General features: G+C 42.8%; 1 protein-coding gene across 4 annotated transcripts in view; it reads left to right on the forward strand.

The window, feature by feature from the left end:
- The window catches only part of LOC311299845 (cytosolic 5'-nucleotidase 3-like), a 257,523-nt gene that overhangs the window by 194,000 nt on the left and 41,788 nt on the right, over positions 1-21,735 (forward strand). For all 4 annotated transcript variants that reach the window (XM_084423722.1, XM_084423723.1, XM_084423721.1 and 1 more), the window contains one exon: positions 7,708-7,793. In XM_084423722.1, coding sequence (XP_084279848.1) covers positions 7,708-7,793 — 86 coding nt within the window. The remainder of the gene's footprint in view (positions 1-7,707; positions 7,794-21,735) is intronic.

Genomic DNA, 21,735 nt, shown 5'->3' on the forward strand with positions numbered 1-21,735 from the left:
GTAAATGTTAAAATTGTCCACCATTGATGAAGGCGTTTAATACAATAATCATTTTAAAGTTAGATGTAATGCATTTGATAAAAATAACCGGTAAATGTAATTCATGTAAATGAAAACACCTTTAGTTTAAAAGGATACAGGAGGAATGGTATGTGTACAAACAAAAAACATATCTTTCTTAAAAAACACTTAATTTTTTTTAAACATTATTAAAGTCCAAACAGACTGTTGGGAAACAAAATAACACAAGTGGCAAGCTTAAACTAAAAGCATTAAAGGAGTTCACCCAAAAATCAAAATGATCTCAGTTTTTACTCACCTACGTGTTGTTCTAACCCCGTATGGCTTCCATTTATAATTGCATAACAAAATATTATATTTATGATGTAATCTGAGCGCTGGATAAGTCTTCCATTGACTTCCAAGGGGCTTAAACTTGCTCGATCAGAAAACATATAGACATTGTTTAAAATAGTCCAAGTGACTTCAGTGGCTCAACCAACGAGAATACTTTTTCTGCGCCAAACACAAACAAAAATAACGAATTTATTCCAATATCCATTTACTCGTGTTGTGCTTGAAAGTTGTTTACGTAGTCTATCTGCGCAGCGCTTCTGGGTTCTACGTCACCACACAGGCTCACTATTGGCCAACGCAGGTCATGTGTGTGACGCCTGGTGACGTAGAACCCAGAAGCTCGCGCAGATACACTACGTAAACAACTTTCAGGCACAACACGAGTAAATGGATATTGGAATAAATTCGTTATTTTTGTTTGTTTTTGGCACAAAAAAACTATTCTCGTCGCTTGATAAATGGATGGTTGAGCCACTGGAGTCACTTAGACAATTTCAAACAATGTCTTAATACGATTTCTGATCGAGCAAGTTTAAGCCCCTTGAAAGTCAATGGAAGACTTATCCAGCGCTCAGATTCCATCATAAATATAATATTTTGTGATGCGATGGTTAATGGAAGTCTTAAGGGTTTAGAACAACACGCGGGCGACTAAATACAAAGAACTTTTCGATTTTTGGGTGAACTAACCCTTTAATAAAATGATTAAACTACAGATTACTGTACGTATCTTAAATGAACAAAACACAAATTTATATGCACTAAAAATACATTTAAAATATCAATGGTATTTAGTATACTTTCTTAATTACACTTAAGTACTACTTTAGTATTTTCACTAGGTGAAAATAAAGTGTAGGCTACTTGAGTGCACTAAAAAAACACTTAATTAGAAGAAAGTAATTTGTAGTACATTCTTATTTTTTGTGCTAAAAACAACTGTAAAAATAATACATTATAAATAAACTAATTAAAAGTATGTTTTAATTTAAATAGTAATTAAGTGTAATTAATAAAGTATACTAAAAGCCTTATTTTTTTTAAATGTATTTTTAGTGCATTAAAAAAATATATACTTTTGAAAAAATAGACAGAAGAGTTTTTTAGTGTATTTCTTACAAGTACATTTTAACACATTAAAAATAGTTCATTGCTAGTGTACTTTGATAGCTATGTAAAAGTACACTAACAATGAACTATTTTTAATGCGTTAAAAATGTACTTGTAAGAAATACACTAAAAAAACTCTTCTGTCTATTTTTTCAAAAGTATATATTTTTTTTATGCACTAAAAATACATTTAAAATATAAATGGTATTTAGTATACTTTATTAATTACACTTAAGTACTACTTAAGTAAAAATATACTTTAAATTAGTGTATTAATAGTGTATTATTTTTACAGTTGTTTTTAGCACAAAAAAATATGAATGTACTACAAATGTACTTTCTTGTACTTAAGTGTATTTTTAGTGCACTAAAGTACACTTTTTTTCACCTGGGTGATACTACTGTAAACCACTGAGAAACCTTTTGTTAGAATTGTTTTGGGGTCAAGCCATATTTGCAGCTGACTAGCAGTAGGACTGCATTGTTTGTGGAATGTGCTTTAATGCGGAAAAAAACATGATTATGTCTATTAGCTACAAAGTACTAGTCACTGCAGGGCGCAAAATAACTACATTTAAGATTACACTAAAAACTTAATTTAATACATATTTAATTAATTAAATGTATATGTACTATTTACCGTTAATTATTAAAAAGTGTTATATCATCATCATTAGGCACACAGTAGTTGACAAAACACTTTGTTTTATTTTAATTAAACAACATACAAAATAACACACTATTTATAATTAAATTAATAATTTTGTATTTATTCATTAATATCAGCGTCATATCATATGTATACATGCAGTTATAATAGTCATTACAATTCAAGTCTTATAATAACTAGTAAAACCTGAAAACCAAAGGAAGAAAACATAGGTATTTTTTACTTTCTTTAGACAATATACAATATCACTCAATATTACTGTTAAATACTATGGTTATGCCGTAAACGAGTCATACCTGTCGTGACATTCCCTTCTCAGCCTTCTCTTATAAAATAACCTTTTTATCATAGTAAAATCTACATATGATTCCCAGCAAAAGTATTGTTTAGCGTAAAACATGTTGAAGATTAGCATACAGGCGATTACTTAAATGAAAAGGTGTTTACTCACAAAAGTGGTTTATTCGTTGTAGTGAAGCCTCCTCTCCATTGACAAAAAAAAAAACAGCCTCTGCTCTCCTTTCCTGCGTACCAGCGTTAATGCTGAATTAGGGCTGCACGTTTTCAAGTTTTTCATTAACCGTTAACCGAGGCCCTTAGCGGTTAATACTTGGTTAACCATAGTGTGCGCGCCGCAACCCCGAGATAGGCGTAATTTGCGGGTGGGACATGTCCCACTCCCCACCACTATTTTCTAAGGTCGATATTGTCCCCACCACTTTTGAAACATCTCGCGGCATGAATACCAATACAAATAAACAAAACATCTCCAGTTAACTAGCAGAGCATTCATTTCGTTCGTTTTTTTTTTAGGCGATCTAGCGCTGAAATGTTTTGTTTTTTAAATCAAGTGATCAAAGTGCTCGTTGCCGCTGCGATCGAGAAGGGTCTTGTAAAACGTGCTGAGGTATTATTAATTCGTGGCCACGAAACAATTCACCTGAATATTCACCAATTCACAAAAAAAAAGAATAAAAAGCTGTACGAGAATAGTCGACCTTCACTGAAGAGCTATCTTCACAGGTAAGAAAAACAGTTTAATAATTATTATTAATTCGTGGCCACGAAATAATTCACCTGAATATTCACCAATTCACAAAAAAATAGGTCTTTAGCATTCACTAATTAATAGTAGCCTATCAAACTGTTTTTGGCCACGTTGTAATTCGTTAAATCAAAATGAGGGAGGGAATTAGTTCAACGTGTCCACGATTTATTAAAACGAGGGAACAAATAAGTCGTCGTAACAACTAATTATTTAGATCAGTGGACAGGGCGCATAAGAACAAACAGTGAGAGAGCCCCGGCCGCGCGCGTGCGCGCGCGCACTCTCACCGCCTTCAAACAACACGAGCGCTGTATTGCTCTCTCTCCCTCGCGCATATCAACACAATAGTAAAAGGTCGGAAGACCGATTGTGTTTTATAGATTAGTAGTTTGTTCATATAAAGTGTTTGATTAGCAATTACATGTTTAGGAAATGCATAATACAAATTGTATGGGTTAATGTAACGGTAAACGGACTCTGCGGGTAAAACTGTTGTGATGAAACTGCGCATGCGCGGGGTAAAACTGCTGGGGTAAAGCTGTGGCTCTGCGGCTCTGCAGACAGATATTATTGTGTTGCGATCAGTGGCGCGGATACTATGTTTGTTTCTGGCTCGCGCACAGCCTCTCGGACGCGCGCTTTCTTTGCCCGCTTCATATTAGAAAACTGGTCTAGCGGTCTCTGGTGGTGCAAAAATGTATTACAACTAAATTCCAATGCACGCCATTGACGCCACTTAACCGAGCAAAATGTTTCACTCGGTTACGCAATTTTTAACGGTTAACCGGTTAACCATGGACACCCCTATGCTGAATTATACCTCTGCATCAGACCTATGCCAGAGCCTCTACGCTGTCGGCTATGCGTTGGTTTTCATTTATACTTTTGCGTCATTGTCCACATTGACACGAAATTACACATGCAGAGGGAGCATGTGAAACCCGAGGGAGGGGTTCTAGCAGACCAATCACAGCGCTTGTGTCCGTGTAGAATTGAAGCATTGTTAAATTTTTGGAGAAGTGCACGTTAGGGTACGCCGAAGGGTACGCATACTACACACAGCCTACGACGTAGCTATGGCGCGAGTTTGACGCAGAAGTATAAATTGGGCTTTAGCATTAGCCGTTACGCTTTTTTGGCTAAAGGTTGCTGGCTTGTCATCTAGTGGCTTTGTGGTGAACCACTGAAATTTTTAAGTGTTTTGAAACCTTTCAAAAGAGTTATGACGTAATGAAAAGTTTACTAAAATCACGTGACTGGCAGTTTGATAAACGCCCCGAACCACTGATTCGAAACAAAAGATTCGTAAAGGTTTCGAAGCTTCATGAAGCAGTGTTTTGATTAGTTTGTAATCTTGATGCTGCTTGAAAGTAGGCCTAAATACTTTCATAGTGCAATATCTGCACTATAGTAGTGCAGTATCTGCACTACTGCATGCATCATTTCACCTGTCTACTGATCAGGGGTGATTCCAGAATTATTATTATTATACTATGGGTTAAAAATGGGTTACAATAATATTTTTTTTCCCCTTTTACATGTATTTTAAGGACATCTCTAAATTATGCACCATTTATCACCTGCATGTTCCATTGTGTAACCACTAGATGGTTGTATAGCCCTATATATAAACATATCAAGATGCTGTGTATTCTCTGGTTGCTGGGTTTTTATTGAAATAATTAGTGACTTTGCATTTGATTTTGCATTTGGATATGTATATTTATTCTGACAATATTAAAGACAAATTTTTGTCAAAGTTGAGGTTATGTTGATTTGAAGTATCAGTTTTACATTACAGTCAAATCTGGACATAGAGAAAGCATATTGTTATTCATACTAGCTACATATCATAGCTTGATCCGCACAGCTAAAAGAAAGCTGAGAACTGTCCAAATCGGGTTATTTCGGGTTATAACTTGTTTGCCCCATGTACACAAAAAGTCATTTATACATTTGCAATAGTTAATTTTTTTACACAAAGGTTGGTTTTATGTGATCAGTCTGTTTTACGGTTCCTGACTTACGGTTCCTGTTGTTTTCGCTTGGAAATTGCTGTTCACAGGCCTGCATTACTTTTGGCCGTATTTGTGCAAAAATGTGCCAAAGGTGTGAGCGTGGAAAAATGGAAGTCAGAAGAATACAGATCCTATTTATTTTGCGTTAGCATGAGCCTGCAGTTACATGCATTACACTTACAAATAACAGTAAAATGGTAAAAAAAAAAAAAGTCTTACACTTGAAAGGTGATTTACACCTTACCAAATCTTCTCTTGCGCATGCAAATTTAATTTACGCTTGCAATCTTATGTACACTTTCACAAATCTTATCCTGCGCATGCGATTCTTCATGGCATCATATTAACTGCTACATACTGCTACATACCACAACATCACAGAGTTGGATGACTGGCTACATCAGCAAATGCATAGATGATGTGACTTCCTTCAAGACCATTTTCACACATGCAAACCAGAAACCGTGGATGACTGCTGAAGTGCGATTGCTGCTGAAAACCAGAGAGACTGCCTTCAGCTCTGATGACAAGGCAGCCCTCCATACAGCAAGGGCCAATCTGTCTCGGGCTATTAGAGAGGCAAAGCGTAAATACGCAGAATGAATCCACAGCCATTTCACAAACATCAAGGACACAAGGCGACGGCGTATGTGGCAAGGCATTTAGGCCATCACAGACTACGAAGCAAAACCACCTCTCTGTGATGACGACACCTCACTCCCAAATACCCTTAATGATTTCTATGCCCGATTTGAAGCACGGAACAACATGCCAGCGAGGAAGACCACTCCAACTCCTACTGATCATTTACTTTGCCTGTCTGCAGTAGACGTTAGGAATATTCTATCCCGAGTTAACCCACGGAAAGCTGCAGGTCCTGACAATATACATGGCAGGGTGCTCAGAGAATGTGCTGATCAGCTTGCAGATGTCCTCACGGACCTCTTCAACATTTCCCTGAGCCAGAGAGTTGTTCCTGTGTGCTTCAAGATGACTACCATCATCCCTGTACCAAATAAACATCTGTGTCCTGTCTGAATGGCTACCGGCCTGTTGCACTTACACCTTCGAGCGGCTAGTCATGAAACACAAAGGACAGTCTTCCCACCACACTGTACCCATTTCAGTACACACATCATCCTAACCGTTCAACAGAGGACGCCAAATCTGCTATCATACATCTGTCTCTGACTCATCTAGATAAAAAAGATAATTACGTAAGGATGCTGTTCATAGACTTTAGTTCAGCATTCAACACAATCATCCCACAACAACTGACAACAAAGCTGAGCCTGTTGGGTTTAAACACCTCCCTCTGCAACTAGATCCTGGACTTTTTGACTGGGAGACCCCAGTCTGTCAAGATCGACAACTCCACCTCCTGCACCATCACACCAACACCGGTGTCCCCAAGGGTTGTGTGCTTAGTCCTCTGCTGTTCACCCTGCTGACCCATGACTGTGCTATTAAGTTTATTTCTAATCACATCATCACGTTTGCTGACGATACTACAGTTGTGGGCCTCATCAGCATAACGATGAGTCAGTGTATAGGTGACTATATAGCTCGCAGTATGGTGTAGAGACAACAATCTATCTCTTAATGTTGATAAGACTAAAGAGATGATTGTCGACTTCAGGAGAACCCAAGCGGACCACTCACCACTGCACATCAATGGAACAAATGTGGAAAGAGTCAAAAGATCCAAGTTTCTTGGTGTGCATATGACAGAGGACCTCTCCTGAACTCTTAACACCACCTGCCTAGTCAAGAAGGCCCAGCAGCGTGTCTACTTTATGCGGAGGTTGAAGAGAGCCAAACTTTCTCCTCCCATTCTCACCTCCTTCTACAGAGGGTTGATAGAGAGCATCCTGACCAGCTGTTTTACTGTGTGGTACGGGAACTGCACAGCCTCTGACCGCAAGACTCTACAGCGGATTGTGAGGACAGCGGAAAAGATCATCAGGATCTCTTTACCCACTATAGATACCTCATTCAACAACCGCTGCATCCGCAGAGCCATCCATATTTGCGGAAGACCCCTTCACCCCTTTCATGGACTGTTCACCCATCTGCCATCTGGCAGAAGGTACAGGAGCGTCCGTGTCACCACTAGCGGACTTTGCAACAGTTTTTTCCCTGAGGCAGTCAGATTACTCAACACCCGGCTGCCTCCCAATACTCATCTGGGTTAGTCTGCTATGCCATAAAATAACTATAGTCCACGTTTACATGATTACAATTTACAGTCCATATTCAGTGTATCTGTTTTTCGAGAATATTTATTGTCTTGTACATTTTTTTTTATTGTTGTTTATTGTGTATTTGCACTGTATTTATATACAGTATATATGCAATATTTATCTTTGACACATTATATGGTGTGCAGAAAACAGAACACTGCTATTTCTCGACATCAAAGTCTTATCTAGTCTGTTATATTTCTGTTCATATTTTTTGAGCAGAAATATTTGTATAAATGTTTTTTTTCTTTTTTTCTACAGCTGCAGAATCTTCTGGACACATACTACCCTATAGAGATCGATTCCACATGCTCCGTGGAAGAGAAGTTACCACTCATGGTTGAATGGTAAGACACGTCTACTCATTACACAGCTAAGCTCTCAACAACAAACAGGAGTGCCTGTGATTTTCATTTTTCAACATATTGGCCACTATGGGGAGACATCTAGTAAAACAATTGTTTATAAAAAAATTTTATTGCAAATTATGTTGTTTATATAAGAATTTGAATGAATAATACGTATGTATAATACGTACTCTGTACGTGCTGGTTACACATGCACATTGATTTCTTTTTGCACTAACTTTGTCCACAAGGTGGCAACAGTGTGTTAAATAATAAGGTAGTAAAAGAAAAACTCAATAAACAGAAGAGACAAGCATGTGCAAGCTACAACAGTGGATGGCTAAGTGGATGAGAGATTGTGTGAGGAGGTTAGAAAGTACTGATATTTGTATAAATCTAGCCTAAATTATTATAAAGATGTGTATATGGGTTATAACCTGTTACAAGAGTTTGTGTTGTTATTCTTTTTTGTTATCAAAGTTGATTCTCACAAATAATTTAGAGAAAAGCTCTAGGGGGTTTCAAACCTTTTTTGAGTCAGGGACCCCTTACAGGGTAGAACATTTTCCAAGGACCCCCTCATAATTATAACTGTAATTAAACCCAGTTAATGTGGGTGAGAGTAATTAACATAATGTGCTAGATTTGTTGGTGGAAACGGTCACCATTGTAAATATACTTTTTAACAATAGGCTACAACTCAATTTTATTAGGCCTGTTTTTGAGAGAAAAAACACAAATTAATACTGGTAAATAAACAAGTGTTTAGGATATACAAATCCTAAACACTGTAAACATTTATTGGTAACACTTTATAATAACTGCACACTATTAATCATTAATTAAGCATTAGTAAACAGTTAATTCATCATTTATAAAGCATTAATAAACATTAATAAGCAGTATATAAATACAGCTATAAATGCTTTATTCTTGATTTATAAGTGTATCTATAATGTGTTTAATAATTGTATTGTCATACTTTATTAATGATCAATTTATCATTTCTAAATGAAGTATAGCATTATTTACAAAGCAGTTATTTAGGAGTTGCCAGCTGATTCATAAGATCCCTTAGAAAGTGTAAGTAAATGTAGTAAATTCAGGTAGTTATAAAGCATTTAGTAGTGGTCAGTTCACTATTTTTGTGAGCTCATCTAAAGTGAGGACTATTTATGCCTTGTAAAGCATGTATAAAGGATATTTAAAGACTCCGTTTTCTTCTAAACAGAAAAAGGAAACAAACACACACAGTGATATAGAACATATAAATATTAACAGCCTTTAAATCTCCCTTGTAAATGCTTTATAAGGCATAACTAGTCCTCACTTTAGATTAGCTCACAAAAATTGTTAACTAACAACTACTAAATGTTTTATAACTACCTGAATTAACCCTGAATTACAGTAGAAATACATGTTACTAAAGCATTTATTAACACACTAAGTAACTATTACTATATGTCTGAATAATAAGATATATGAATGTACATTTAAATAGTTTATTAATCATTTACTTACAATTTCTAAGTGATCTTATGAACCACTGACAACTCTTAAATAACTGGTGTGTAAATAATGCAATACTTCATTTAGAAATGATAAATTGATCATTAATAAAGTATGAAAATACAATTATTAAACACATTATAGATATGCTTTTAAATCAAGTATAAAGCATTTATAGCTGTATTTATAAATTGCTTATTAATGTTTATTAATGCTTTATAAATGAAGAATTAACTGTTTACTAATGCTTAACTAATGATTAATAGCGTGCAGTTATTATAAAGTGTTACCCATTTATTTTACTTCCTCTCACTCTAAATCCTTTAAATGTAATGGTAGGCCTATTCAGAACATATATATATATATATATATATATATATATATATATATATATATATATATATATATATATATACAGTGGGTACAGAAAGTATTCAGACCCCCTTAAAATTTTCACTCTTTGTTATATTGCAGCCATTTGCTAAAATCATTTAAGTTCTTTTTTTTTTTCTTATTATTGTACACACAGCACCCCACATTGACAGAAAAACACAGAATTGTTGACATTTTTGCCAAAAAGACTCATGGCTGTATTAGATCAAAAGGGTGCTTCTACTAAATACTGAGCAAAGGGTCTAAATACTTAGGACCATGTGATATTTCAGTTTTTCTTTTTTAATATCCATCCATCCATCCATCCATCTTCTACCGCTTATCCGGGGCCGGGTCGCGGGGGCAGCAGTCTAAGCAGGGATGCCCAGACTTCCCTCTCCCTAGACACTTCCTCCAGCTCTTCCGGGGGGACACCGAGGCGTTCCCAGGCCAGCCGGGAGACATAGTCTCTCCAGCGTGTCCTAGGTCTTCCCCGGGGTCTCCTCCCGGTGGGACATGCCCGGAACACCTTCCCGGGAAGGCGTCCAGGAGGCATCCGGAAAAGATGCCCGAGCCACCTCAACTGACCCCTCTCGATGTGGAGGAGCAGCGGCTCTACTCTGAGCTCCTCCCGAGTGACCGAGCTTCTCACCCTATCTCTAAGGGATCGCCCAGCCACCCTGCGGAGAAAGCTCATTTCGGCCGCTTGTATCCGGGATCTTGTCCTTTCGGTCATGACCCACAGCTCATGACCATAGGTGAGAGTAGGAACGTAGATTGACTGGTAAATCGAGAGCTTCGCCTTGCGGCTCAGCTCCTTCTTTACCACGACAGACCGGTACAGGGACCGCATTACTGCAGAAGCTGCACCGATCCGCCTGTCAATCTCCCGTTCCATCCTTCCCTCACTCGTGAACAAGACCCCAAGATACTTGAACTCCTCCACTTGAGGCAGGAGCTCTCCACCAACCTGAAGCAAGCAAGCCACCCTTTTCCGACTGAGAACCATGGCCTCGGACTTGGAGGTTCTGATTTTCATCCCAGCCGCTTCACACTCGGCTGCAAACCGTCCCAGTGCATGCTGGAGGTCCTGGTCTGATGAGGCCAACACGACAACATCATCCGCAAAGAGCAGAGATGAAATCGTGTGGTCCCCAAACCCGACCCCCTCCGGCCCCTGGCTGCGCCTAGAAATTCTGTCCATAAAAATTATGAACAGAACCGGCGACAAAGGGCAGCCCTGCCGGAGTCCAACACGCACCGGGAACAAGTCTGACTTACTGCTGGCAATACGAACCAAGCTCCTGCTCCGGTCGTACAGGGACCGGATAGCCCTTAGCAAAGGGCCCCGGACCCCATACTCCCGGAGCACCCTCCACAGGCCGCCGCGAGGGACACAGTCGAATGCCTTCTCCAAATCCACAAAGCACATGTAGATTGGTTGGGCAAACTCCCATGAGCCCTCCAGCACCCTGTAGAGGGTATAGAGCTGGTCCAGTGTTCCACGACCGGGACGAAAACCACACTGTTCCTCCTGAATCCGAGGTTCTACTATCGGCCGGATTCTCCTCTCCAGTACCCTGGCATAGACTTTCCCAGGGAGGCTGAGAAGTGTGATCCCCCTATAGTTGGAGCACACCCTCCGATCCCCCTTCTTGAAAAGAGGGACCACCACCCCGGTCTGCCAGTCCAAAGGTACTGTCCCCAACCGCCACGCGATGTTGCAGAGGCGTGTCAGCCAAGACAGCCCCACAACATCCAGAGACTTGAGGTACTCAGGGCGGATCTCATCCACCCCCGGTGCCTTGCCACCGAGGAGTTTCTTGACTACCTCTGTGACTTCAGCTTGGGTGATGGACGAGTCCGCCTCCGAGCCCTCAGCCTCTACTTCCTCAATGGAAGACGTGACGGCGGGATTGAGGAGATCCTCGAAGTATTCCTTCCACCGTCCGGTGATATCCCCAGTCGAGGTCAACAGCTGCCCACCTCCACTGTAAACAGCGTTGGTAGGGCACTGCTTCCCCCTCCTGAGGCGCCGGACGGTTTGCCAGAATCTCTTCGAGGCCGACCGATAGTCCTTCTCCATGGCCTCACCGAACTCCTCCCAGGCCCGAGTTTTTGCCTCCACAACCACCCGGGCTGCAGTCCGCTTGGCCCGTCGGTACCCATCAGCTGCCTCAGGAGTCCCACAAGCCAGCCAGGCCCGATAGGACTCCTTCTTCAGCTTGACGGCATCCCTTACTTCCGGTGTCCACCACCGGGTTCGGGGATTGCCGCCTCGACAGGCACCGGAGACCTTACGGCCACAGCTCCGAGTGGCCGCGTTGACAATGGAGGTGGAGAACATGGTCCACTCGGACTCAATATCTCCAGACTCCCTCGGGATCTGGTCGAAGCTCTGCCGGAGGTGGGAGTTGAAGATCTCTCTGACAGGAGATTCGGCCAAACGTTCCCAACAGACCCTCACAGTACGTTTGGGTCTGCCGAGTCTGTCCAGCTTCCTCCCCCGCCATCGGATCCAACTCACCACCAGGTGGTGATCAGTTGACAGCTCCGCCCCTCTCTTTGCCCGAGTGTCCAAGACATACGGCCGGAGGTCGGATGAAACGACCACAAAGTCGATCATCGACCTCCGGCCTAGGGTGTCCTGGTGCCATGTGCACTGATGGACACCCTTATGCTTGAACATGGTGTTCGTTATGGACAAGCTGTAACTAGCACAGAAGTCCAATAACAGAACACCACTCGGGTTCAGATCAGGGGGGCCGTTCCTCCCAATCACGCCCCTCCAGGTGTCACTGTCGCTGCCCACGTGGGCGTTGAAGTCCCCCAGTAAAACGATGGAGTCCCCAGTCGGAGCACTTTCCAGCACCCCTCCCAGAGACTCCAAGAAGGCCGGGTACTCTGCACTGCCGTTCGGCCCGTAAGCACAAACGACAGTGAGAGACCTATCCCCGACCCGAAGGCGTAGGGAAGCGACCCTCTCGTTCACCGGGGTGAACTCCAACACATGGCGGCTGAGCTGGGGGGCTATAAGCAAACCCACACCAGCCCGCCGCCTCTCACCATGGGCAACTCCAGAGTGGTGAAGAGTCCATCCTCTCTCGAGGAGTGTGGTTCCAGAGCCCAAGCCATGCGTAGAGGTGATCCCAACTATCTCTAGTCGGAATCTCTGAACTTTAATAAATGTGCAAAAATGTCAACAAGTCTGTGTTTTTCTGTCAATATGGGGTGCTGTGTGTACAATAATGAGGAAAAAAAATGAACTTAAATGATTTTAGCAAATGGCTGCAATATAACAAAGAGTGAAAAATTTAGGGGGGTTTGAATACTTTTCGTACCCACTGTATATATATACAGTGAGGAAAATAAGTATTTGAACACCCTGCTATTTTGCAAGTTCTCCCACTTAGAAATCATGGAGGGGTCTGAAATTGTCATCGTAGGTGCATGTCCACTGTGAGAGACATAATCTAAAAAAAAAAATCTAGAAATCACAATGTATGATTTTTTAACTATTTATTTGTATGATACAGCTGCAAATAAGTATAAATCGAGTACACCACTCGAGTTGATTTCTGGATTGACTGGAACAGACAGGATACGTCGTAGAGAACTGGTAAGTAAACACAGGTAAGTTTAGTAGTGAAACTCGCAGAGAGAAGCACTAGAGTCCGCTTCGGATAAACGAGCCCGGACAGTGAAGAGTGCGTGAGGTGTGCTTATGAAGCAGTGGTGATTGAAGGGGTGCAGGTGTGACTAATTAATATTCAGGTGACTGTGATCGCTGGGTGATTGTGGTGGATGAACCTGGCCAATCCGTGACATTACCCCCCTCCCCAGGGCCCGCTCCTGAGGGCCGAGATCTCCGACGCCGTGGTGGTCTTCCTCGTCCACGAGGTCCAGGGTACTGCGGATGACTGGAATGGAACTCTTCCATGAGCGTGGGATCAAGGATGTCGACTCTTGGGACCCATGATCTCTCCTCTGGTCCGTATCCTTCCCAATCGACCAGATATTCCAACTGACCACCACGACGTCGGGACTGCAGGATTTCTCGGACGGAGTAGATGGACCCTTCTTCCATCATCAAGGGGGGAGGAGGTTCCTCTTCATGGCCAGGTTCTGTGGAGGGAACAAGAGGTTCGTGAAAGGGTTTGAGTAGTGAGACGTGAAATGTGGGATGGATCCGATACTGAGGTGGCAACTGGAGTTTGTACGTGACGGGATTGACCTGTTCCAAGATGGTGAAGGGGCCAACAAACCTGGGACTCAGTTTTTTGGAGGGCAGTCGCAGACGAATATCGTGAGTGGAGAGCCAAACCTTGTCTCCTGGGACGTAGACTGGACCCGAAATCCTCCTCCGATCAGCGACTGACTTGGATCTGCGAACTGCCCTCTGCAGGTGATGGTGAGCTTCGTCCCAGACTCTCTCGCTCTCCCGGAACCAGTAATCCACTGCGGGGACCTCAGATGGTTCACCATCCCAGGGAAACAGAGGAGGCTGGATTCCGAGAACGCACTGGAATGGTGTGAGGCCTGTAGTGGGTTGCCGCAGTGAATTTTGGGCATACTCCGCCCAACCCAGGAACTGGTTCCAGGAGTTCTGGTGGCCGCTGCAGAAGGTCCTGAGGAACCGCCCCACTTCCTGGATCTTCCTCTCCGTCTGGCCGTTGGTCTGAGGGTGATAGCCAGAGGAGAGGCTGACGGTCACACCTAGGAGCTTAAAAAACGATCTCCATACTCGGGAAATGAACTGGGGTCCCCTGTCGGACACAATGTCTTCTGGGATCCCATAATAGCGAAAGACATGATTGAAGAGGAGTTCAGCAGATTCCAGGGCAGTGGGAAGACCTTTTAGTGGTAGTAATCTACAGAACTTGGATAATCGATCGACTATGACAAAGATGCAGGTGTTTCCATCCGATGATGGTAAGTCGGTCATGAAGTCAACTCCTAGGTGTGACCAGGGGCGGTTAGGAATTGGCAAGGGATGGAGCTTTCCTGCAGGGAGATGTCTGGGACTCTTGGACATGGCACACTCCTTACATCCTTGGACATACCTTTTCACATCCCTTGCCATTCCTGGCCACCAGAAGCGTTCTGATAGCAGCGAGAGAGTGTTGTTGGCCCCAGGATGTCCAGTGCCCAGTGAGGTATGTGTGGTGTGGATGAGATCTACCCGTTGTGTCCTGGGGATGAATCGGCGATCTGGTGGACAGCCCGGCGGAGGACGAGGGTCAGGAGTGGCGACGGCTGGCAGACCATTCGATGGGACTGATGATGATCTCTTTGGGTAGAATGCTAGTGGTTGTCTCGGGAGTCTCAGGAGTATCATGTAGTCTGGACAAGGCATCGGCTCGGACATTCTTTGGACCAGGACGGTAGGTAATGGAGAAGTGGAATCTTGAAAAGAATAGTGACCATCGGGCCTGACGGGGACAGAGACGTTTCGCATCACGGAGGTACTGAAGATTTTTATGGTCTGTTATGACTTGGAATGGGTGGATGGCGCCCTCCAGCCAATGTCGCCACTCTTCCAGGGCGAGCTTAATGGCCAGGAGTTCACGGTTGCCGATGTCATAGTTCCTCTCCGCCGGGCTGAGCTTCCGAGAGAAGTAGGCACATGGATGGAGTAATTTCGGTGTCCCATGAAGTTGTGAAAGGACAGCTCCAACTCCGGAGGTTGAGGCATCCAACTCCGGAGGTTGAGGCATCCACCTCCACGACAAAAGGAAGCTCAGGATCAGGATGAGTCAGGAGAGGTGCTTGAGTGAAGGCAGACTTGAGGGATTGGAAGGCTGCGGCCGCTTCAGGATCCCAGAGGAGACTTTTGGGTTTTCCTTTGAGCAAGTTGGTAAGTGGAGTGGTGATGATGCTGTAACCTCGTATGAATCGTCTGTAAAAGTTGGCAAATCCAAGGAATCTCTGGAGCTCTTTGATTGAGGTGGGTTCTGGCCAGGTGGTAACTGCAGTGACTTTCCTCTCGTCCATGCGAACCCCCTGGCTGTCAATGAGGTATCCTAGGAACTGGACTGATGGGAGATGGAAGGAACACTTCTCGGCCTTCAGGAAGAGATGATGAGCTCTGAGTGTACGAAGGACCTCCGCAACGTGGTGACGGTGTTCGGCTTCGCTCCGGGAGTAGATGAGGATATCATCTATATAAACGACCACGAAGCGATGCAGGAACTCCCGGAGGACCTCATGAATGAAGTTTTGAAACACGGAAGGGGCGTTGACCAGACCATAGGGCATAACCAGATATTCGTAGTGGCCTGTAGGGGTCACAAAAGCGGTTTTCCATTCATCCCCTTCTCGTATTCTCACCAGGTTATAGGCGCTGCGGAGGTCCAACTTCGTGAAGATGGTAGCTGTACGGAGTTGTTCAAGGGCCGCAGGGACGAGAGGAAGGGGATATTTGAACTTGACGGTGCCTTGGTTAAGTGTCCGGTAATCAATACATGGCCGCAGCCCTCCATCCTTTTTAGCCACAAAGAAGAAGCTGGATGCTGCGGGAGATGTCGAATGCCGGATGTATCCCTGATCGAGAGCTTCCTGGATGTACTCCTCCATGGCCTTGGTCTCTGGAAGTGACAACGGGTAGATCTTACCTCTGGGCAAAGAAGCATCAGGGAACAGGTCTATGGCACAGTCCCATGGCCGATGAGGTGGTAGCTGGGAAGCTCTCTTGGGGCAGAAGATGTCTTGGAAAGATGAGTAGATATCAGGAATCTTCGTGGACTGTTTCTCGACTGGACTTTCGACTGACGTGACATAAACTGGAACAGGATTCAGAACAGGATGTGGAAGGACTGGAAAACATCTTGGACTACAATCTTTTCCCCATTTCATCACTTCCCCGGAGCCCCAAGAGATGATGGGATCATGCTTCACCAGCCACGGACGGCCCAGGATGATGTCTGCATTTGCTCCCTCCAGAACCAGTAGCTGGATCTCCTCTTGGTGAAGGGCTCCGACTTGAAGTAAAATGGGTTCACATTTCCGGTGAATACGTGGACGTACATTGATGAATTTGGTTATGGGTTGGATCTGGTAAACGATGGACGAGGCTTCGGTACGGAGCTGGAGCTGGCGACAGAGGGTCCCCGAGATGAAATTTCCAGCTGACCCGGAGTCGATGAGGGCGTGAACTGAAACAGAGGATGTTTGGGTGGTTAACTGAACACAAGAAGTGAGTGGTTGCATCTTTTCTTCATCAATATGGAATAAACTCACCGATGTACGTATGGGACGAGTGGGACAGTTCAACCGAACATGTCCACTAACTCCGCAATACAGGCAGAGACCCCGGGTCAGCCTCCTCTGTCGCTCAGCGGCGGTAAGTTTACCAGATTCTAAGATCATGGGTTCTGGTTCTGGAGGCCTGGCGGTCTCAGATGGGCGGAGGAGTGCAGTGGAATCAGAATGGGACAGATAAGATTGTATACGGTCTGAGCACCGGATGGATTGTTGGATGAATTTTTCAAGCCCCATATTATCGTCCAAGGCGGCTAACTGTAGACGGAGTTGAGGTGTGAGACCAAGCCGGTAGGTGGTCAGTAAAGACCGCTCGTTCCATCCACTGGCTGCCGCTAGAGTACGAAAGCGAAGGGCATATTCATGAGTAGACATCTTTCCTTGAGATAAATGATAGAGTTGCTCACCGGCTGATATCTCTCCATCCGTTCGGCCGAATACTTCTTTGAAGTGAGTGACAAAGGCTTGTATAGAACTGATGGCAGGCCCGGCTTGCTTCCAGATTGTTTCCGCCCATTGGAGAGCTGGACCGGTGAGTAAGGACGTAATAAAAGCAATTTTCGACTGATCAGTGGGATATAATGTGGGCTGCATGGTGAAGATGAGAGAACATTGAAGTAGGAAACCGTTGCACTCCCCCGCCCCGCCAGAGTAGGGCGCTGGTCGGGCCATGGGACTGGATGCGGTGGTCGAAGAAGTGCTCGCTGGTGGTGATGCTGGTGGTGCGGAAGACGTGAAGGTTGAAGTAGGCTGAATGGTTGGATTTAATGATAATACCCGCTTCAACGAATCCACCAGCTCTTGAAAGGGATCTTGAACACTCATGCTGCCGCAGTCTGTTATGGTCCGGGCTTACTGTTACGGAAGCAGACGGACAACAAGGTAAGTGAAGCTGTAATGTTTATTTGAAACAACAGAATGACAAGATGGATCAACGAGCTGGATATTGGTGAGTATCAGAGTTCAGAGGAAGGGAGTTCTGGAATGTAACTCGTGATGACTGATGATTGTTTCTTTGCAGGGACGGCAGGATGAGACTTCAGGTGTAGACGAAGACAGGTGACAGCACACACTCACGCACCACAGGATGATTCTGAAGGGCTTACGGCTCGTACACCACTCGAGTTGATTTCTGGATTGACTGGAACAGACAGGATACGTCGTAGAGAACTGGTAAGTAAACACAGGTAAGTTTAGTAGTGAAACTCGCAGAGAGAAGCACTAGAGTCCGCTTCGGATAAACGAGCCCGGACAGTGAAGAGTGCGTGAGGTGTGCTTATGAAGCAGTGGTGATTGAAGGGGTGCAGGTGTGACTAATTAATATTCAGGTGACTGTGATCGCTGGGTGATTGTGGTGGATGAACCTGGCCAATCCGTGACAGAGTGGTGGTTTCAGACATTATTTTATTAAAGTGCATTTGTCAGTGCCGCACTTGTACTGACTCTTATTCTGCCTGACAGAAAGAAAAGCTCGTAGCTTACTGAAGGCGGAGCGTTTTGACCAATCAGATGAAAGGGGCGTTTCAGCGCCGCCCACATGTGCAAATGAAATATCGAACCCATAAACCGATTTGTAAACCACAAACGGATATAACCCCCCCCCCCCCCCCCCCCGGTATAAACATATAAACAGGAGCCTCAGAGGTCTAATTTCAAGTATAATTGTTTTGATGATGCTTCATGTAACGTTATCTACTGTATGTGATAAATTCTGTTTGACATATCAAAAACTTTTAAGCTTGTTATTAAACCTCTCATTAAAAAAAACACAACTTGATCCTAGAGAATTAGTTCATTACAAAACGATCTTGAATCTCCCTTTTCTGTCAAAAATACTAGAAAAGGCAGTCTCCTCACAACTATGTTCCTTTTTAGAGAGAAATGATATCTGCAAGGATTTCCAGTCAGGATTTAGACCTTACTGAGACTGCTCTCATTAGAGTTGCAAATGATTTTCTCTTATCATCCGATCATGGTTGTATCTCTCTATTAGTGTTACTGGATCTTAGTGCTGCATTTGGTACTATCGACCACAACATTCTTTTTAATAGACTTGAAAATGATGTTGCCATTAGTGGAATTGCATTGGCATGGTTTAAATCATACTCATCTGTCCATTATCAATTTGTAGCAGTAAATTAAGATGTGTCATATCTAAGGCTGCAACTAATTATAATTTAGATAATCGATTAATGTGTCGATGTGTCGGATGAAACATTGTTATACATTAAGGGCCCTATTTTAACGATCTGAAACGCAAGTATCAAACGCGAAACGCAAGTAATTTTGTGGGCGGATCTCGACGCAAATCTAAAATGGTTTGGTCTGAAGTAGCTACATTACTCATAGGTGTGGTTTGGGCATAATGTGAAATAAACCAATCAGAGCATCATCTCACATTCCCTTTAAAAGCAGGCGCGCTTGTTACATGGCAGATTGCTATTATAATGGCGGATTTGCCAGGCGCACGCCAGGAGCGGTTCTCATCAGGGCCGTAAAAGACAGAGAAGTTACATTTTATGGGGATGGGAGAAACCCACCCAAATAAGCTTCGGTTAAACAGGCATATAATAATTTGGGTAAATGTGTTAGCTAGATTTATGCCTATTTTTTCACATCTTCATGGACACCACAATGATTTTCCTTCATGTGGAATATTTTTCCTTTCACACATTTAAGGACCGTCTCTAAAGTTGCATACAACATTGGCATACACGTTTCTAACTTCAATAGCAAACTTCAATTTATTTGAATAAATATAAAAAATCCAAAGGGTGCGCATTATGCCTGACACTACATGAACACTTCACAGTTGGTTTTATGACTGTAAGTTGTTCTATTCAAATGCTATTGAAGTTAGAAACGTGTATACCAATGTCGTATACACTTTAGAGACGGTCCCTAAATGTGCGAATGTCCAATGTCAAGCCAACTTTATGCCAGTCTATCACTGGGAAACGCTCAGCATTAAACTTTGCGCGTTATTCTGAGTCCATCTGCTTGCCTGCGAGTTTGGTCTTTTATATCACTGTAATTAGTCCATTAAGCTACGTTAAGCGTTTTATATGTCCAGCAGGGGAATCTTGAAGTATTGAGGGAAACCCTAATAGCCTAAAGTTAAGGCAACTAAACAACCAAGAGAAATATATGTCAACCTCAAAAATGTAACATTGGATCTGTACATCCGCATCGGGGAATAACATTGCATGTAGGCTACAGGAAAAGTAACCGTGAAGACACAACATAACTCAATAGGGGTGTAACGATTCATCAACTACATGATGAAACAGTGACCTGTTTGACTCCAAATGACCCTCCAAAAAACACTGCAGAATTTTAGTCTCTCCAGGACTATTGTGTACACCAGTCAGCCAATTCCATAGCCCATACTGATGTTGTTTAAAGGCCAATTCACACTGCACTGACAGACGGCAACAGACACTTCATCAGATTTTGTCAGATCAGTGTGTTACTACCCCTGTCGGCATATCTTTTGTCATCTTTTGACAGTTGAAATGGCGTTTGTCAGGTTGTGGAATGTCTGAGAAGGGGCATAATGTAATCCGGTGTTAATCTCTTTTAGCATACATATTTTGTAGGGGTGTAACGATTCATCAACTACATCGATGTATCGATTTATATTCCTACGATCCAACTACATCGATCTGTGCTCGGCAAGTTGGTCTTCCGGACGACATATATCGATCTAACATCGTTTTAAAAGGTAATGAATCGATTGTATCGATACTAGGAAATAACGCATTGGATTTAAGCACGTCAGACTTTATATGGATGTTTTTTCTTAGCACTTTTAATGATAAAGGCGTTAAACGTTACTCGATTCAGTCTGCCTATCTGTGACGTCGTCGCCATGTGTGACGCGCCAGCAGCAGCACAAAGACAACAAGCAGCGCAAAGTCTCTCACCTCAGAAAAACGGACTTTCCTGTCCGCTGTATCACTTCACTAAAGTGCAAAAGACATACGAGAATGCAACGTCGTAAATTAGTAAGTTAAGAAATAAAAGTAAAATACCAATAAATTACGTTATTGGTACGTCATGTGTGTTGCTATTTATCAGGAGCAGTTTCCATGTTTCTTTACCAGTTCTTCTAAGTATTGAGTATCACCATGGTAGCCTAATTGTTGTTGTTTCCATAACAAAATGCCACTTACTGGTTATTTTGTATATTTTTATATGACTGTGGTGGCTCATACCAAGATGAGCTATTTAATAGCTTAACCTCGCAGTGCCTACTGTTTATCAGTATTTGTCATATTCTTAAAAAAAAATGTGTATGTTAAGTAAAGGGGGACAGAACTTGTGTGTCAACAATTTTTGTGTAAACAAATGTATTATAATAGGCCTATATAATTCCTAAAAAGGTGGGTCGCGGCTTGATGACCATGGGGAAATGTGGGGCCCATGGCCAAACTATTCAAATCATCATTCAATGTTGTGATAATCGTAATTAATAATCACAATTACAATTTCAAGGGAATAATCGACAATTATAATTTTTGTCATAATCGTTCAGTCCTACTTTATTCCAATAAAATGTGAATGCATTTGACATTAATTGTTGTTTACTTGTTTGTTTATATCCATAATTAATTGATACCTGATTCCCTTACAAGAATGTTTGGCTAAAAAGTCACTGAATCGTTTCGGATCGGCTCGTTCTAAATTAACCAATATCGTCCTTGAATCGTATCGACAACCACGAATCGCATCGTTGTTAAAACGAATCGTTACACCCCTATAACTCAACGTTTAATATAATCCCAGATTTGTGAATGTG

Source organism: Rutilus rutilus (genome assembly GCF_951802725.1).
Source record: "Rutilus rutilus genome assembly, chromosome: 11".
In the NCBI taxonomy this organism is placed as follows: Eukaryota; Metazoa; Chordata; class Actinopteri; order Cypriniformes; family Leuciscidae; genus Rutilus; species Rutilus rutilus.